General features: G+C 41.9%; 1 protein-coding gene across 23 annotated transcripts in view; it reads right to left on the minus strand.

Moving 5' to 3' along the window:
• PPFIBP1 (PPFIA binding protein 1) overlaps positions 1–15,147 on the minus strand; it is a 100,236-nt gene that overhangs the window by 16,364 nt on the left and 68,725 nt on the right. For 13 of the 23 annotated variants that reach the window (XM_005482819.4, XM_074539178.1, XM_074539185.1 and 10 more), the window contains 11 exons: positions 14,973–15,086; positions 14,299–14,430; positions 9,753–9,845; positions 9,176–9,268; positions 7,273–7,387; positions 6,027–6,059; positions 4,666–4,727; positions 3,817–3,901; positions 2,530–2,684; positions 1,472–1,602; positions 118–171 (listed from right to left, as the gene is read on the minus strand). In XM_005482819.4, the coding sequence (XP_005482876.1) occupies positions 118–171; positions 1,472–1,602; positions 2,530–2,684; positions 3,817–3,901; positions 4,666–4,727; positions 6,027–6,059; positions 7,273–7,387; positions 9,176–9,268; positions 9,753–9,845; positions 14,299–14,430; positions 14,973–15,086 (1,067 nt within the window). The remainder of the gene's footprint in view (positions 1–117; positions 172–1,471; positions 1,603–2,529; positions 2,685–3,816; positions 3,902–4,665; positions 4,728–6,026; positions 6,060–7,272; positions 7,388–9,175; positions 9,269–9,752; positions 9,846–14,298; positions 14,431–14,972; positions 15,087–15,147) is intronic. The other 10 variants (XM_074539190.1, XM_026790787.2, XM_005482822.4 and 7 more) reach the window with 5 other exon arrangements.

The following is a 15,147-nucleotide window of genomic DNA, read 5'->3' on the forward strand; positions in this document are numbered from 1 at the left end:
CTAAAATTACCTGACTCATTTACATATGTGTGTAAAATAAGGGGGTGCTTTGTGGGGGTTCAAGTTGACCATCACATTTAAATATGTCCCCTGGACAGATTTGATTATGGCACTTACACTGGACTATCACACAGATGAGTCTCAGGGGAGGAACCTGTTGATCTTCCTTCACTGTAAAGCAAAAAAGATATGAAAAAAGTCTGAGACAGAAACCCTATGGTCTCAGCCTGCCCTAATTCTGTTTTCACTTCAGCTCTCATGGCACTAACACATGGCAAACTTTCCCCGCTATGGTCGCAAGTCTTGTAAAAGACAAAGGACAAAGGTGAGCTCAAGAGCTTCAGGAAAGACAACTCTCACTGTAAGATGATAACAATACTGAACTATTCAGCTTCAATAAATGCAGAGGTTCCAGCAGGGTCTGCAGCAGCACAAGGGGTGGACGTCACCATCCCCTGCTCACCACCCACAGCAGGGGGCACGTTGCTGCAGTTCAGTGCTTGCTTTGGATTTTGCCAAGAGGAGAGAGACACAGGTGAAATCCCTGCTGGTGACGGCTTGAGCTGCATGAGGAACATGCACAGCACAAACTGAGCAAAGCTGGGCTTCTGGACAGGATCCTTTAGTCAACTGGAACTGGAAAAATCACCCATCAAATTGAGCTTGCACTGATGCTTCACATTGAGATCGATGATTGTTTCAAGTCAACAACATCTCCTCACCTCTGGATTCTTAATGTTTGGTACTTCTGAAGATAAAGGCAGGGATTTGGACCCACCCCAAGCACAGCCTTTGTTGAGCTGTGAGTGCTTTTCTGTACTCTCTGCAGTGCCAGTGCAGGTCTGCAGGGACTGGGTTTCCTCCCAGGACAAGGAGGGTGCAGGATCAGAAATGCTGATGAAAGGTGACAGCCACTCCTCACCCAGCAGCTGCCTCTGGTTCCAAGCACGGGGACCCCTGGGTGCCACAGCTCAGCCACAGCCCCAGGCTGCAGCCACACATCCCTTGGGTTTCCTCCCCTCCTCAGGTTAGAGCTGGAAGCCCTTTTGTTCTGGCAGTGCCTTACAACATCTTTAGCAGCTGTGGAAAATGTCTGAGCACAAATCACAGATCACAAATCTGGGTTGGCAGAGCCAGCCAGACTTCCATGATGCAAACATAGACAAAAATAATGATTCTGTGGCCTTCATGCATTAGATCAGCTTCCCTCTCCTTCTGTTCATTCCTTGTGAAGCAGCTGGTACAGACCTTGAGTGCTGCTACAACAGCAACCAAACCAGCCCTTGCTTACTCAGGATTTAATCAATGCATTCAGGAACATTAGCTTGGTGTGCTGCAGCTAGCCAAGGGACCCCTAGCCTTGTTTGCCTGGCAAATGACTTGATAATTCAGTGACTGACAGATTATTGCTCTCCTTAAATGTTACAGAATATTGGATTTACAATTGAAAAGCACACGGATCCCATAATACCTCATTTCACTTGCAGGATCTGGCCTAGGGTGTGTTTTCAGTCTGTCTGCAACAGTTTCTGAGCTCTTGGATGCTGATGAAAAGGAAGGGATTGAAATCTGTAAAATGCTGGTGTGGATCTGTAAGGAATTCTGAAAAAAAGGAAGAACATGTGTTACAATCTTCTGAGCTGAAATTAAGCAATCATAAATGAAAAAAGAGTAACAGATAAACCATGAAGAAAAGGATCTGAAATAAGGTTTCAAAAGTGATTTCTTTCCTTATTCTAATAGAATGATTTACTCCTTGAAAGATGGCACTGCAGATAAAACATGAATCATTGCACAGCTGAGCTACAGCATAGACAAAAATCTCACAAGTCTCCCAAGGCTGTCTGCTAAATCTGTCTCTGCCACAGATACCATGAAGGCTAGTCCACTTTTCAGATTTAATCCTGTCCTTATACATTCAGAGAATACAAAAAAGCTGCTAAACATTTAATTTAATTTCATTTTCTTCATAGTGTGTTCTTGCTGCTTAAATAAGTCAAGACCGTGCTCTGACTCAGAGTTTAGAGAAGAGAGCTATAGTTTTTGTACTGGAAAATCTGATTGTAAAAAATCAGAGATTGAACCACAACCTACATATCATTTAACTGAATGGATGCAATTATGATTGCATCCTCTTAAATATGACAAGATATATTTAGTAAGTCCCAACATATTTACTTCAGGTTTGTGCCAAAGTAAATGTAGCTCCTAAAACAGCTACATTTGATAAGAAAAATAATTTCTATGACTAATAGAAAAAGTCATTTAGATCTGTTCTCATGATAAATACAGCTATTTCTGTCTCCTGATCCCATTTGAGGATTAAGAAAAATAAGTTTAGTTGAAATTCCTCAGCAGCTTTCACAAGAAAACTACTTTCCCCAAAAGGATATGAGACATTACAAAAATCTGTGAAACCCAGAAAAATCTTTCCAGAAATTTGAGTTTTTTCATCTGCAATATGAAAGATGCACTGTTTTCAAGGAATGATGGTATTAAATAAAGCAAAAAAACCCAAAACCAACCTACCTCTTCATGAATGTTCACATTGAACTCATCATGGATTGGAGATGCTGTTACTGGGGTTGGGGATGGGCTTTTCTCTGGGTCAGTCAGACTTGGTGTGTCCAATAAACCCACGGATACAGACCCTGAATTCAAGTCTTCAGTTTCAGTTTCCTTGCCTGAAGGGAGAGAACATGGAAACTTGTTGGTTTTACCACCCTTGCTCCCACACAAGCTGCAGCCAGCGGGCTCAGTTATGGGCCAAAACTGGAAGGATTTGATTGCTGGAGCTTTTTAGGTTTTAGAAAGGGAGCCACAATTCAACCATCCCAACACAGCAGGGCTGGAACAGAGGGAGGTCAAAAAGCCCAGCAAACACCCTCAGGGCATTTAGTGTCATCAGTTTCAACAAGCTGAATAAACTGGAGTACTTCATTCCCAACTGTTCTGCAATTTTGTTCCAAATACTTTGTTTCCCTTATTTACTAAGGAAGAGTAAGAAGGTCCAGTCTCCCTGAAACTTAAGATGTCTCTGTGGTATCTTCAAGGTGTCCTGAGGAAAAATGCAGCCCACTGCTCAGAGTCTATCACCAGCCTGGAAGTGACCACATCAGCCTGGAAGTGACCACATCAGGTCTGCAGCCTGCCACAAACTGAGTATGTCTCATGTAGGCAGTGCTGAAACCCACACCAGTGTTGGCATCCTCTGCTCCTTCCACCCTGGATGCTCCTGAACTGCCTCAGTGCTACCAAAAGGCTTGGACTGGTTGTGAAAGACAACCAATACTTTCTAAAAGGTGAGCAGAAATCCAGTGTTTGTTGCCGAAGACCCAAGGGAAGCACAAACCAAACTGTTCACAGCAAAAACCTCTCTTGCCTATTTGCCACTGCCTGAAATCTCTGTCCATGAACCATGAAGTGACCATGGAGCAGAGTTCCCAGAGAATCAAGGTCTGTTCTAACACCCTCCTGTACCTGAAGGCACAGCATTGCAAGAGAGAACAATACTTATTTAAAAATTGCTCCCCTCCAACACTCAGCATGGTGTGAACCCAACACAACAAAACCGCATATTTTGCTTCCTCACTCTTGTTGGGCTGTTGACAATTTTCACCCTCTGAAGGGGTCTGTAATGGCCTGTTCTATATATTCTGAGTCATCAGTCTCAGAATATATGGAACAGGCCATTACATGCTGTGATACAGATATAGCTTCTGCTTCAGTCACACAGTTAGGCTCACCATCACAACACACCTGGAGTTTAAATGACAGCAGAGTTGCATTTTTTGTTGTTTTTTGGTTGTACAATACCTTTTTTACCTTGAGCCAGTATCACCATGTCTTGGACTTTCTTGTACCTATTCAGAGATTGCCGAAGCTCTTCTATCTTCCGATCCTAAAATAAAAGGAAGTTGTGACTGTGCTTCCTCCCCCAGAAATAAGAAGTACAAATACTAGATCCTTTAGTTAAACTGGCTGTGAGACTAAAAGAAATGGGAAGTGTGGATGGGACAGGACTCAGAATGCTGAAAGGCTTTGAAATATCAAAAGCTGTATTTAGCAAAAACTATCATCTGGTTAATCACCAGAACTGTCCCAGCCTTGAAAGTGGATTTCAGCTCCCTTATTAAGTCAAAGGTACAGCATAATAAATTTGCCATGTACAAAGGATTTAGAGCTTTGGTGATCAAAAGAAACCATCCTACAAAATGCACATGCATATGAAAGCATAAAAACCATGTATGAAAATAATTCATACTTCACAGAAAAGCTCTTTTGGAAATGCAACCTGTGATCTGGCACTTGTATGGAGATCTTTACATTTACAGAACACAGTGCAAATTAACCACACTGAACTCAACAGTGTAAGGACTCTCAACAGATCCTGTGCACAGACACAGAGCTCATAAATGTTCATAGCCCCTGAAAGGCTCTGCAGTGCTTTTGACTGCAGAAAATCATCGACTTGTACAAATCTGATTTTTCTGACTGCAGAAAATCATTGATTCTTACAAATCTGATTTTTTTTGACTGCAGAAAATCATTGATTCTTACAAATCTGATTTTTAGTTGAATTGTGAAAAGCTCACATGTGAAGGTTTTCTTAGAGATTTAAATCAACCTGATAAATGATTACTGAAAAAATAATGACTTTGCTACCTTCTCTTCATTTGCTGCCATTAGAGATTCTACTGCCTTCTTCATTTTCTGCACCTCTATATCTAAAAACACAATACAGTTCTCCAAGTCAATTTAAATAAGACAGTGTAAGGAAGTAAGAAAAACAAAAAATCTAGAAGCAACTCAGTAATATCTGAAAGTAGACTGACATAGTTACAGACAAAACATAAGTCACTTAAATTCTTCTTTAGATGCAAACACAAAGAAGAAAGCTATTTTTCTTCAAAACCTCTGCTCTGACATTTTTATCAAGGAAATTATGAAATCCAGGAAATTTCCTTCCTCCCCCCACTCCTCTCCAAGCCTTACAAGAATGGAAAACTCAAGAGTAAAACTACTGCTTGACTTTCATTATGTCCATCTTTGAAATAACCAAATACCTGCAAAACAAAAAGTTCAAAATACACAAGATACAGCATTTGGAATGCAATAAAACACATCCTCAGTACAACAGTCAATGACCACCCCAACCTGCATCAAATCCACTCAACAAAGGCAGGGATGAATGGATGTGATGAAGGAAGCACCGTGCAGTGATGCTCAGCCCTAATCCAGCATGGATGGAGCAATGAGGAGGGCACAGTGGAATGACAAAGTGTTTGCTGTGATGAGCAGTCATGCTGGAATATTAATGGCAGTTCAGGCCTGGGAAAGGTTCCTAACACAGACAACAGTGCTTCATCTATAATCCTTATTTACCAAGAAGTATAAATACATGGGAACATGTTCTGGAGGGGTTCTGGGCTAGGAATTCAAAAAGAATGGAAATCATCTCAATTTTTTCCTGAAGATCTACCTAGCATGAATGAGGTATAAGTCAAATTTCACTACAAATGTAGGCAGGTAGCCAAACTCACAGGCAAAAAAGCCCTGTTTCAACTTCCTAAAAATTCATGGAAAGCAAACAGAGCAGGAAAAACATTCTCCTCCTTAATGAAATACAAGAAGAAAAGAGGCAGCCTGGCTGGCTTTCTAGATGAAAGACATTTAGATACATTGGGCTAAACCAGCACCTGATTCAGTTCCAGTGATTTTCCCTCGGTTATGCTGGCTGAAAATCTGCTCTGCTGAATTGCAACTGCATTTCACTGAGACGCAATTGCCTTGTGAGCCTTCCTGAGACCCAATCTTCCTTTATCTGTAAGCTTTTCTTCAGAAAACTATATGTTTCAAGTGTGATGCACTCCCCCTTGTTCTCCAGTTTTACAGTAAGTGTAACTAAGGGTTATAGATGATGCAACCTAACAATGTTAAAGCAGTTTTGCAAACACATGCAGAAAGCTATCCTGGAAAGCACTTTTGGAATGCAAATGCTCATGGAAAGACACCAGGAACCTTACTTTTATCTTTGAGCTTCTTTTTACAATTTTCATCTGTGTGGGGAAAACCCATTGGATTGGAAATTAGCATGAAGGTTATGACATGAAATAACTTTCAACACATTATTGATACTTTATGAGTCAACTCTTCCTCCCTTCATTCAGCTAATGAGGCAGATAATTTGTTATCTGGAAACAGCATTTCTTAATATCAGTCCAAGGCAGATAAAACATGTCTCATCACAGCAAAAGATCTTCTGCTGAGCTACACTGAAAACCATAAAGCTGAGGACCAGAGGGTAATGAGAGTTCAAGTAGTTCCCCAGGGAAAAAAAGCCCTCTATAAGTAGTCATGAATGCAATGAAGTCAGACCATGTTCACATTTAAATGTTCTTTAAAAAAAAATGGAATCACAGTTCATTGTGATCACTTTTAGTGATCTTAGGCAGTGGTTTTGAAAACACCATTTCATGAAATAAAATGTGACAATCTACACACAGCATATTCCTCCTCAGGTCAGGGGAAGAGACTAAGCTCTTGCGCATTTCTTTTTCTAAAAAACATACTTTGAAAGCACAATTTTAAAATCAGCAACAACTACTAGTGAGATATATTTAGAATTGAAATTGCATCAGGTCAAAAAAGTCTGTGGAAAATTTCTGTGATGTGTTAATTAAAAATTTCTGGTTTTAAATAAGATAAATCCTCAATCTAAGATTCACACATATAAATACTAACAGCTTCTTCTTTACAAGCCAATAAAAGAATTATCCAGCACGTAAAATTTTTGTGCTTGTTCAAGCCTAATTAGGGTTTAGACTTAATGAGCACACAAATCCAGAATCAATCCTTGATTTCACCTACTTACAGCTAGGTCCACATGATACTTTGGTCTGCAGTATGGCTTTTCCCCTTCCTTACCAAGGAGTTTCCTTTTCAACACAATGTTTTTGGAGCATTTGTAGGAATTAGTTTTAAAATTTCTCACCCAGTAGAAGCCGTATATTTTGAGGCCCCATGCAAGCCATGTAAGGAGCTAATTAGGGATATTTTTTTTGGTCTGGTTTAAATTTGACTAAGACCTTGCTGCGACAGAAAGTTTAGCACTTGCATCATCCACACACTCTAAATATGTTTCAAGAGGTAAACATCAAGACAAAGTTCAGGAAAATTCAGGCTTTTATCACTTATTTCCTGTACAAGGAAACATGACCTCAGATGAAGTGACTGAGGAGGACAAGGTGACAGAGTCTCCCTTTTTCTTACCTCTGTCCAGTATTTCAATCCCTTCTCCTTTCAGCTTGGAAACCAATTTTTCGTGCAACCTTTTCACCTCAGCTTCCTTCTGCTCCAGTTTGTCTTTCAGAGCTGACAGCTCATCCTGCAAGGACACAGAGCCACTCAGTGACAGCTTCCACAGGCAGCTGGGATCTTTGCACAATCCCCTCCTAGGAAGCACACTGGACAGGTCCTCAGCTGGTAGAAGTGACTGAGGGCCCCTGACATGTAACACTGCATGAGGGTGCACCAAAGTGACTCTAAACATCCCAACAGACTTCTGAGCCCACAACAAAGCAAAATCAGGGGGTCTGTGGTCTCAAATTGTTGGTCTCGTGTATAATTGGAAAGAAACTTCACATCAAAATTTAAAGATGAAAGAGCAAAAGGGGGGGGGAAAAACCAAACAGTTTTCTTATTTGTTTAACCTTGCAGAGATAGAAAAAATGCAGGGGAAAAGGCTGAATGCTAACATTTCCATAAATTTTTTTGGTATTTATAGGGCATGTTGAATGTTCAAAACGGAACAATTCTGAAATTGTGCTTATACCAGGCTGAGGACAGTTTCAGAAATCACCACCGATTTTATGGAAGAAAAATCAATCACAACACCAGCAAGCACATGGACACATACTGGAAAGCAGTTCAGACAAAATTGTGGTACCTCTGCCACAGTTTGGGTTTGCTGATCAAGCATGAGGAAAGAAAGCTTGGAGCTGAGATTCTTGGGAATGAGACAGATGGTGTTTGGGGGAGTTGGGGTGTATTAGAAAAATGCTGTCAAGATTTAACTTAGATCTAACCATCTGCACTAGCAAGTGACTGGCACAGATCCATACATTTAACTTTTTAAAATTTGAGTCAAATCCTACCCAGTTTAGTAACATGTTTCTTTGATGTCCGAGGATATCTTGTGCAACAGCATCATCAAGACAGGACCCTCACTGCAACTGTACCCAACACTGAAAATTTAATTTGTTCAGTTTGTAAACAAAGCAAAACAAGGCAAGGCAACTCATAATTTTGGCACTTACAGCTTCTAAATGACATTTCAAATCCTTAATGGAATAAAACAAACTAGAATACTGTGGCTTAGGTATTTTCCTGAGCTACTCTCAGATGATCTGTTGGAAATACATAGTGATGTTTGCAACCCAAACTATGGCCCAGCTACAGATTTCCTGAAATTGGTTCCTGTTTGCTCTAAAGCATCATAAAAAAAAAATTGATCAATCTTAAAACTGTTGAGAAATCAAAGCTTTTTCCACAATAGTGGCTGGGGAATAACTACAATTCTCCAGTGCTCCAAGTTGGCACTGATTATGATGGGATTTCTGCCAGTGTGGGATCCATGCTATTCCAAAACAAGACAATTTCTTGGTCACTTGAGAAGCTGCTGTTATATCCACAGGCAACTAGAGCTGCATGTGGTTGTCAGTGTGCATTTCTTTACCTGAATTAGAAGTATGATATGCAAATTTACATGTGGGAGAGGGGACAGTATAAAAGAATCACTATTTCCCAGATAGTTTTCATGAATACATTTTCTTTAAAAGGGTGATAAAAAGTTCTGTTTGAATAATGGATATAAACTACAGACGAGGCAATCTTCCCTTGGAAGGGGGTGTGATTTTAACCCAAGTCTAATGCCATTATGTGTAACCTAGGCAAGGTTCAGAGCAGGAAAATCCTCTCCCCTGCAATTTAAAGCTGTTTACAAGGAATACCTACATAAAGAGCTTTCCACATCTAAGGAGGAAGGGCACACTGCATATCAACACACAGCAATTAATGAAGAACAGAGCATGACAGCACAGTGCAGGACAGACCAGTAAAGGGTGGAACATGAAGGATTCAAAACAGGCCCAGCATTACCCAGAAACTACCACACCTTTAGCATCTGGCTTTTTTGCTCCATCCGCTGCTTTTCATACTGCATCTGACCCACTTTGATTTTCATGCTAGAAAGTTTGGCCATTAAAGACTGGTAACAGAGACAGAGGAGTGAGAGGAAACTAAAGGTAGATAAGAGACAAGGCTAAATGGCAAAGAGAAGTTAGACACTTAGAGAAACAGGCTGCTAGAAGTACTCAGGTGAATGCTTTTGCTTCAGAAGTGGTTTGGTTTTAGTACATTTAGGAGAAAATAAATGCTGTTTTTAACCTGTGGCATACACCTTACATACTGCAAGTAGTATTTCTTGACACACATGCAAAACAATGGTCTAAACAGGTAATAAATTTATTGTTACCAGCATGATATGCTACCCTTCATAAAAAGCAATGCTCAAACTGAAAACCACAGCATGACATTTAGGAATAGCTACTGCTGCTAAGTGAGAACCATGAAACACCAGGACCTGAGAGCGCTCAGGATTTTGCAGGGTGCAGGCAAGGATTAGGGAAGAGAGTGAATTCCTAAAGCCTGATTTACACCTCTCTCTGCCTCTTCCTCTCAGCCTCACTTACTTTGGTTGTTTTCAGCTTTTTCTCATACTGGAGTCTTTCATTGTCCATTTCTCCCACCCTCAACCGCAATTCGTTTATTTCCTGGATCAAATCCTGAGTGGAGGGAAAAAGACAACCAGAAACAACAAAGAATTTCAGTAAACAAAACAGAACAATAGCTATGACTGTAACAACAAGAAAAGCGGGCATAAAAGGAACTCAGTACACAAAACCACACCACCCAAATCAAGCACTAAGTCAAGCAACTCAGAGCTCCTGAACTATCCAGGGACTGAGTTTCTCAGTTTCTGTGTTACTGCACTGAATGTAAGAGGGCAGAGGACAAAGGGAGACATAAATTGAAGTTGTGTTCCCTGTGCTGAGGGCCAGGAAAGGCCCCCTGCTTCTCTGTTCAGCTGCCTGGAACCCAGTACTAAGGATGAGCAACGGAAAACAGTGGCAGACATCCTTCAACATGCAGCAGCCACATTTCCCCTCTGCAGTCCCTCCTGCCCCAGGCTCACCAGCCATCACCTGCTTTTTCAAAATATGAACTGATTACACTGGAAAAATTCGTGTTTCCACCACTTAAAAGAGCCCTCTCACTGAGGGCTGAACAGAGGAGCCATCACAGGTTTCTACAAGCAAAGGCACCTGTGTTTAAGAACCACTACATCTGGGCTTTCCAAATTCAGCCTGGCTTGGAAGAAACTCGGAGCCATCACAAACTCACATCTGAGCTCTTTAGGAGACCAGCTCGACCTCCTGGCCATCCTGATGGATCCTGCCACGTTTGGGGGTCAGACCTGAGTGCCCCCAGCCCCCTTGGTCAAACAAACCCTGAGTGTGACTGCTCCACCAAGCCTCCTCATCCTCTAGGTCAGAGAATGGTTTGGGTTGGGAGGGGCCTTAAAGCCCATCCAGTTCCACCCCCTGCCATGGGCAGGGACAGCTTCCACTATCCCAGCTTGCTCAGAGCCCTGTCCAACGTGGCCTTAAACACTGCCAGGGATGAGGCAGCTACTGCTTCTCTGAAGAACTTGTGCCAGGACCTCAGCACCCTCAAATAAGGAATTTTTCTGGTCCTTATGTTTGCTTTCCTTCCTACATCTGAGGCAAACCCTATCCATGCGAAGCAATGCTGTACATTGAGCTAACAGCTCTAAGCACAATTTCTCAGAGCTAATACTATAATTAACATAGATTTATATTTATAAATTAACAAGCCAGCAGTTGACATTTAGAGAGTATTCATGGGTCCCTGATAACACCTGCCTTTCAGCCCCACACCACGCTTCCTAAGCTTACAAGCCTTTGGTTATTATTTTGTGCTTAATGAACCTGATGCTCAGAGAGCAGCATCTGCATTTCTTCAGAAAGATCCAAGTTCAGTTCTCAGAACTACGAGGAAAGTGAAAATAGTGAGCATTAAAATGCTTTTAGTAATTACTATTTTTAATCTGCAACTTTCTAATTCAGGTACACCTGAAATTCCTCGACAATTGATTTGTTTGGGGCTTTTCTCTCCTGCAGCATGACCCAATGTCTAAATATGCTGTGTGGAACTCACTGCTGAGGCTGTTCTCCACATATTTGTCACTTGAACTACAAGACTTTACAATACTCAGTGTGACACAGAAAACAGAACAATCTTGCAACCAGATTGGAGATGATGGTGGACAAATCACAAAGAATTCCCTGTATGTGAGCCAGTTTCAGTCCCTGGCTGCTGCTTCAAAGGCCCAGTCTGGCTATGGACTCCTTCCCAAATAAACTCCCCTGCAGGGCATTTTCTTACATAAACTCAGCCCAACTCAGACCACCCGTGTTCCTCAAGGAAAATAATGCTGGTGTCTGCTGAGAAAGTGGACATACTGGAATAATTCAAAGAACAGAACAATTATGAATCTCTATTAAGTACACAATTAGCTTTGAAAAAGCTGGGTGTTTGTGAACATCTAGACAGCAAATCCTAGAGCACAAAGAACTAGTGAGGCATCTGTTTAGACAGAGAATGGGGAATATGAGTAACCAACCAAGCTGGAATGGGAAGTTGCAATGACAGACATAAGTAACAAATGGATAATATGAAGGATGTAATCAGAATGGTAATTTTGTAGGAGACAGTAGCTGCACAAGTTGTCAGACATCAAATTTTCTCTTTTCCCTAAATAAAACCAGAAGCAATATTCACAGTTTTGCTTTCCTAGTCTGGATATGAATCTTTTTCCATTTCAATCACTCCACATAAATGCCATAATGTGTTTTAGGGTCAAATATTTTAAATATTCATTTAAATACTCATCTCTTCTAAAATTATTGATAAACAGCAATATAATTAGATCAACACTGAATAAAATACTGCATACTTCTGAATAAGTACTGCCTCCAAAATATCTCTTAAGAGATTTTGTAAGGGCTGAGACCCTCCAACTAATTAGACATTCATATTTTCACTGAACCAAATGGAAATTAAGACATAATATCCCTTCCAGCATTTAAGCCTAAGTGTTTTTACAGTATAAAGTGTTGAAATAAAGAAGAAACAATATAATAATTTATATCACACTAAATGACATAATTCTGGATTTCAAATGGAGGGAGAAATGTTTTACTAATAGTTCATTTCTTCTGGCATAAATATGCTTGATATAAATCCATATAGTCCCTAATTACAGTAACTACTATTTAAATAAAATTTAGGTTATTTTTATCAAAGGCATTTAGTGTATTTCAAAGAGGAGGGTCGTCATAGAAGATAAGCCTCTTGCACAGAGATTACAGATTTGCAGTTTTTGGTGTACTCCCCACACTGGAACCATTTTTCTGGGAACCTGTAGCTCCATGTCCTCCTTCTTGGTATGCTGAGCTGTGCTATGAAGTTATGGAGAGACTGCACTTCAGGGAGGAAACAAAGAAAGAGGAAGTCCAGGAGAACTCTACACTTCAGTAAAAATAAGGGTAGAAATAGAGGAAGCAAATCACTCAAAGCCATGTTTGTTAGCGGTTCTGGAAAGCAGAAGAAACCACAGGGTGTTTGCAAATGAAGATACAACAGAACCCAGGTCAGAAAGGACCTGCTCCCTGTGGTCATCTGGACCAAACCTTGCCTCCCCACAGCCATTTACTGCTGGTGCCAGCTTGTTGATCCCTCATTTGGGCTGCTTACAGTAAGTGTCAGCTCACAGAGAGTTATTTGCTGTGTGCTGTAATTCATGAAAGAGCTGAGCTCTGTGTGGGCAGAGTCCCAGGAGAGCTGTGAGAGCAGCCAGCTCTCACACACACCTCCCACGGGTGCAGGAGACCTTCAGTGATTCCCCCCACCCTTCCCCCACCAATTTCTCATGCAAATTTCTCATTTTTGTAGAGCTTGTCTGCTCTACAAAATCAGCTGCTTTGAAGGCAGTTCTGTGATCCTGTCACATAACACCTGTTACCAACTAGAGGCAAAGGTAACAGGAAGCAACAGGAATCCATCCCAGAGCTTGGCAGTGCCCAAGGAGATGTGCTGCACTGCAGGAATGAACACTGCTGTCACTCCCTAAAGAATCACTTCCACACCTGAAAGTGGCACAAGTCATTAGTTTTCAACCTGCAGCTTTCTTTGGGTCGGCAGATTACTTCAGACAGGCACAAAGAGAAATCCAAAAGCAAGACTGACTTTTGCTTTTGTGCTTGCAATACAATGGGGAATGGTGCTTCACTGGAAACCGAGCAGAGGGGAAACCACTAGCAGATGTGCAAAAGGCAATTGTGTGTCCTGTCATGACAATATGGCTGCTTCCTTCTAGAAACAAATGACACCTGGAACATCCACAATCATAGCAAACCTGACATTTCAGCTCATTTATGAATCCAGAACTGGAAATTTTGTTCTGCTTCACAGGCAGGCTCTGAGGTATTTCTGATATGGGCTCTATCATCCTGGCAGGCCAGCTTAGCTGACACTTGCTGGGTTTGCCCACCTGCTTTGAGCCTTTCTGGGTTGCAACATGAGCAAGGTTCAGCCACACAGACCTGCCGCACAGAGTGAAATGCCTCAGGAGAGCACTGCCAGGGATGGCAGCTCCACCTGGCTCTGTTCCCCCAGCCTCTGGTCCTGGGCTCCCATAAGGCTGGGCTCTGAAGCCGGGCTTCCCCAGAGCCCCACAGGGAGTCAGCTCACACTTTGTTAGCAACCCCAAAAGTTCTGCTCCTGTGCAGTGTCCCTGCACATGGGTGCTTTTTGTACTTGCCTCAGTCATGCCTTACTCAGAAGGTGACAGTTTTATGTGGGTCAGGAGAGTGTAGTATGTTCATGATTTTATTAAAATCTAACTCAAATCCACCCCTCCTGAGACCTGACAGCCAGAATCAAAAACTGCCTTTGGAAATCTTTCTTTGTCAAACCAGAATTTAACAAAGAGGACACTTTTTACTTTAAAAGGAACATGTTCTAACCTTAAAGATGAGTTCCCCTTCTTGCCTGACAAAAAAAAAAAAAAAAGATCCCAGAAAATGTTCAGATGTTCAGGTAAGGTGAAGACACACACAGCCTTCACAGTTTATCCTGTCGGGGTTTACTCACCTCTGTGTCTCTGAATCTGTCCTCATAGTCCAATCTGTCCTTCTCTACAGATGTAAGCTTTAATTTCAGAGTGGAAATCTCTGCCATAAGATCCAGCTTCTGAGTTTCAAGGGTTGTTCTGCTTAAAAGCTCCTGATTCAAGACAAAGAGGAAGAGAATGGAATTATTTACCCAAGGGGAAGAAATCAGTAATTTATTTTGACAGCTAAAGGTCTCCATGGGGAATAGCACCACCCTCATCCTTGCACTATGTGAAGCCCTGAGACACAGCTATTATCCATCTGACAGATTCCAGGCACCTAGGATGCATCTGGGATCACAGGGGCACTAACATGGGCTGGCTGCCAGGACAAGAAAAAAGCCTGTCTGTCATCACAGTCACTCTGGGCAGCAAGGAGCTGTGAGGGGAATCCACCCATCCTGCCAGAGGCTTTAATCTAAGGCTCTTGGAAGTTCAGTGGGGAAGGACTCAAACGAGAGCAGAACTGGATTCCTGCAGCACAAAGCAGCACTGACATTACTAAGTGCAAAGACTTTAAAGCCAGTATGGCAGAAAATGATCCCTTAGTGGAGGCATCAAGGGTTCCAACACCTTGAAGGGCACTGCTCTCACCAAAGCTTGTTAAGACAGAAGGAAGACAAGGCAGCAGGACAGACATGGAGCTGTGAAATACCTGCTGCAGCATCTCCTCTGTGGCATTCAGCTTCTCCCTGTGCTCCTCCAGGCAGAACTCCAGATCTCGGATCTTCTCTCCCTGGGCCTCCACCTGGTCTGTAAGCACACTTACCTGGAGAGCAGGAAAAAAGGGACGCATGTTTCACACCTGGCACCTGGGCCATATGTGTCAG

This window comes from Zonotrichia albicollis, chromosome 4, assembly GCF_047830755.1.
Source record: "Zonotrichia albicollis isolate bZonAlb1 chromosome 4, bZonAlb1.hap1, whole genome shotgun sequence".
Classification (NCBI taxonomy): Eukaryota; Metazoa; Chordata; class Aves; order Passeriformes; family Passerellidae; genus Zonotrichia; species Zonotrichia albicollis.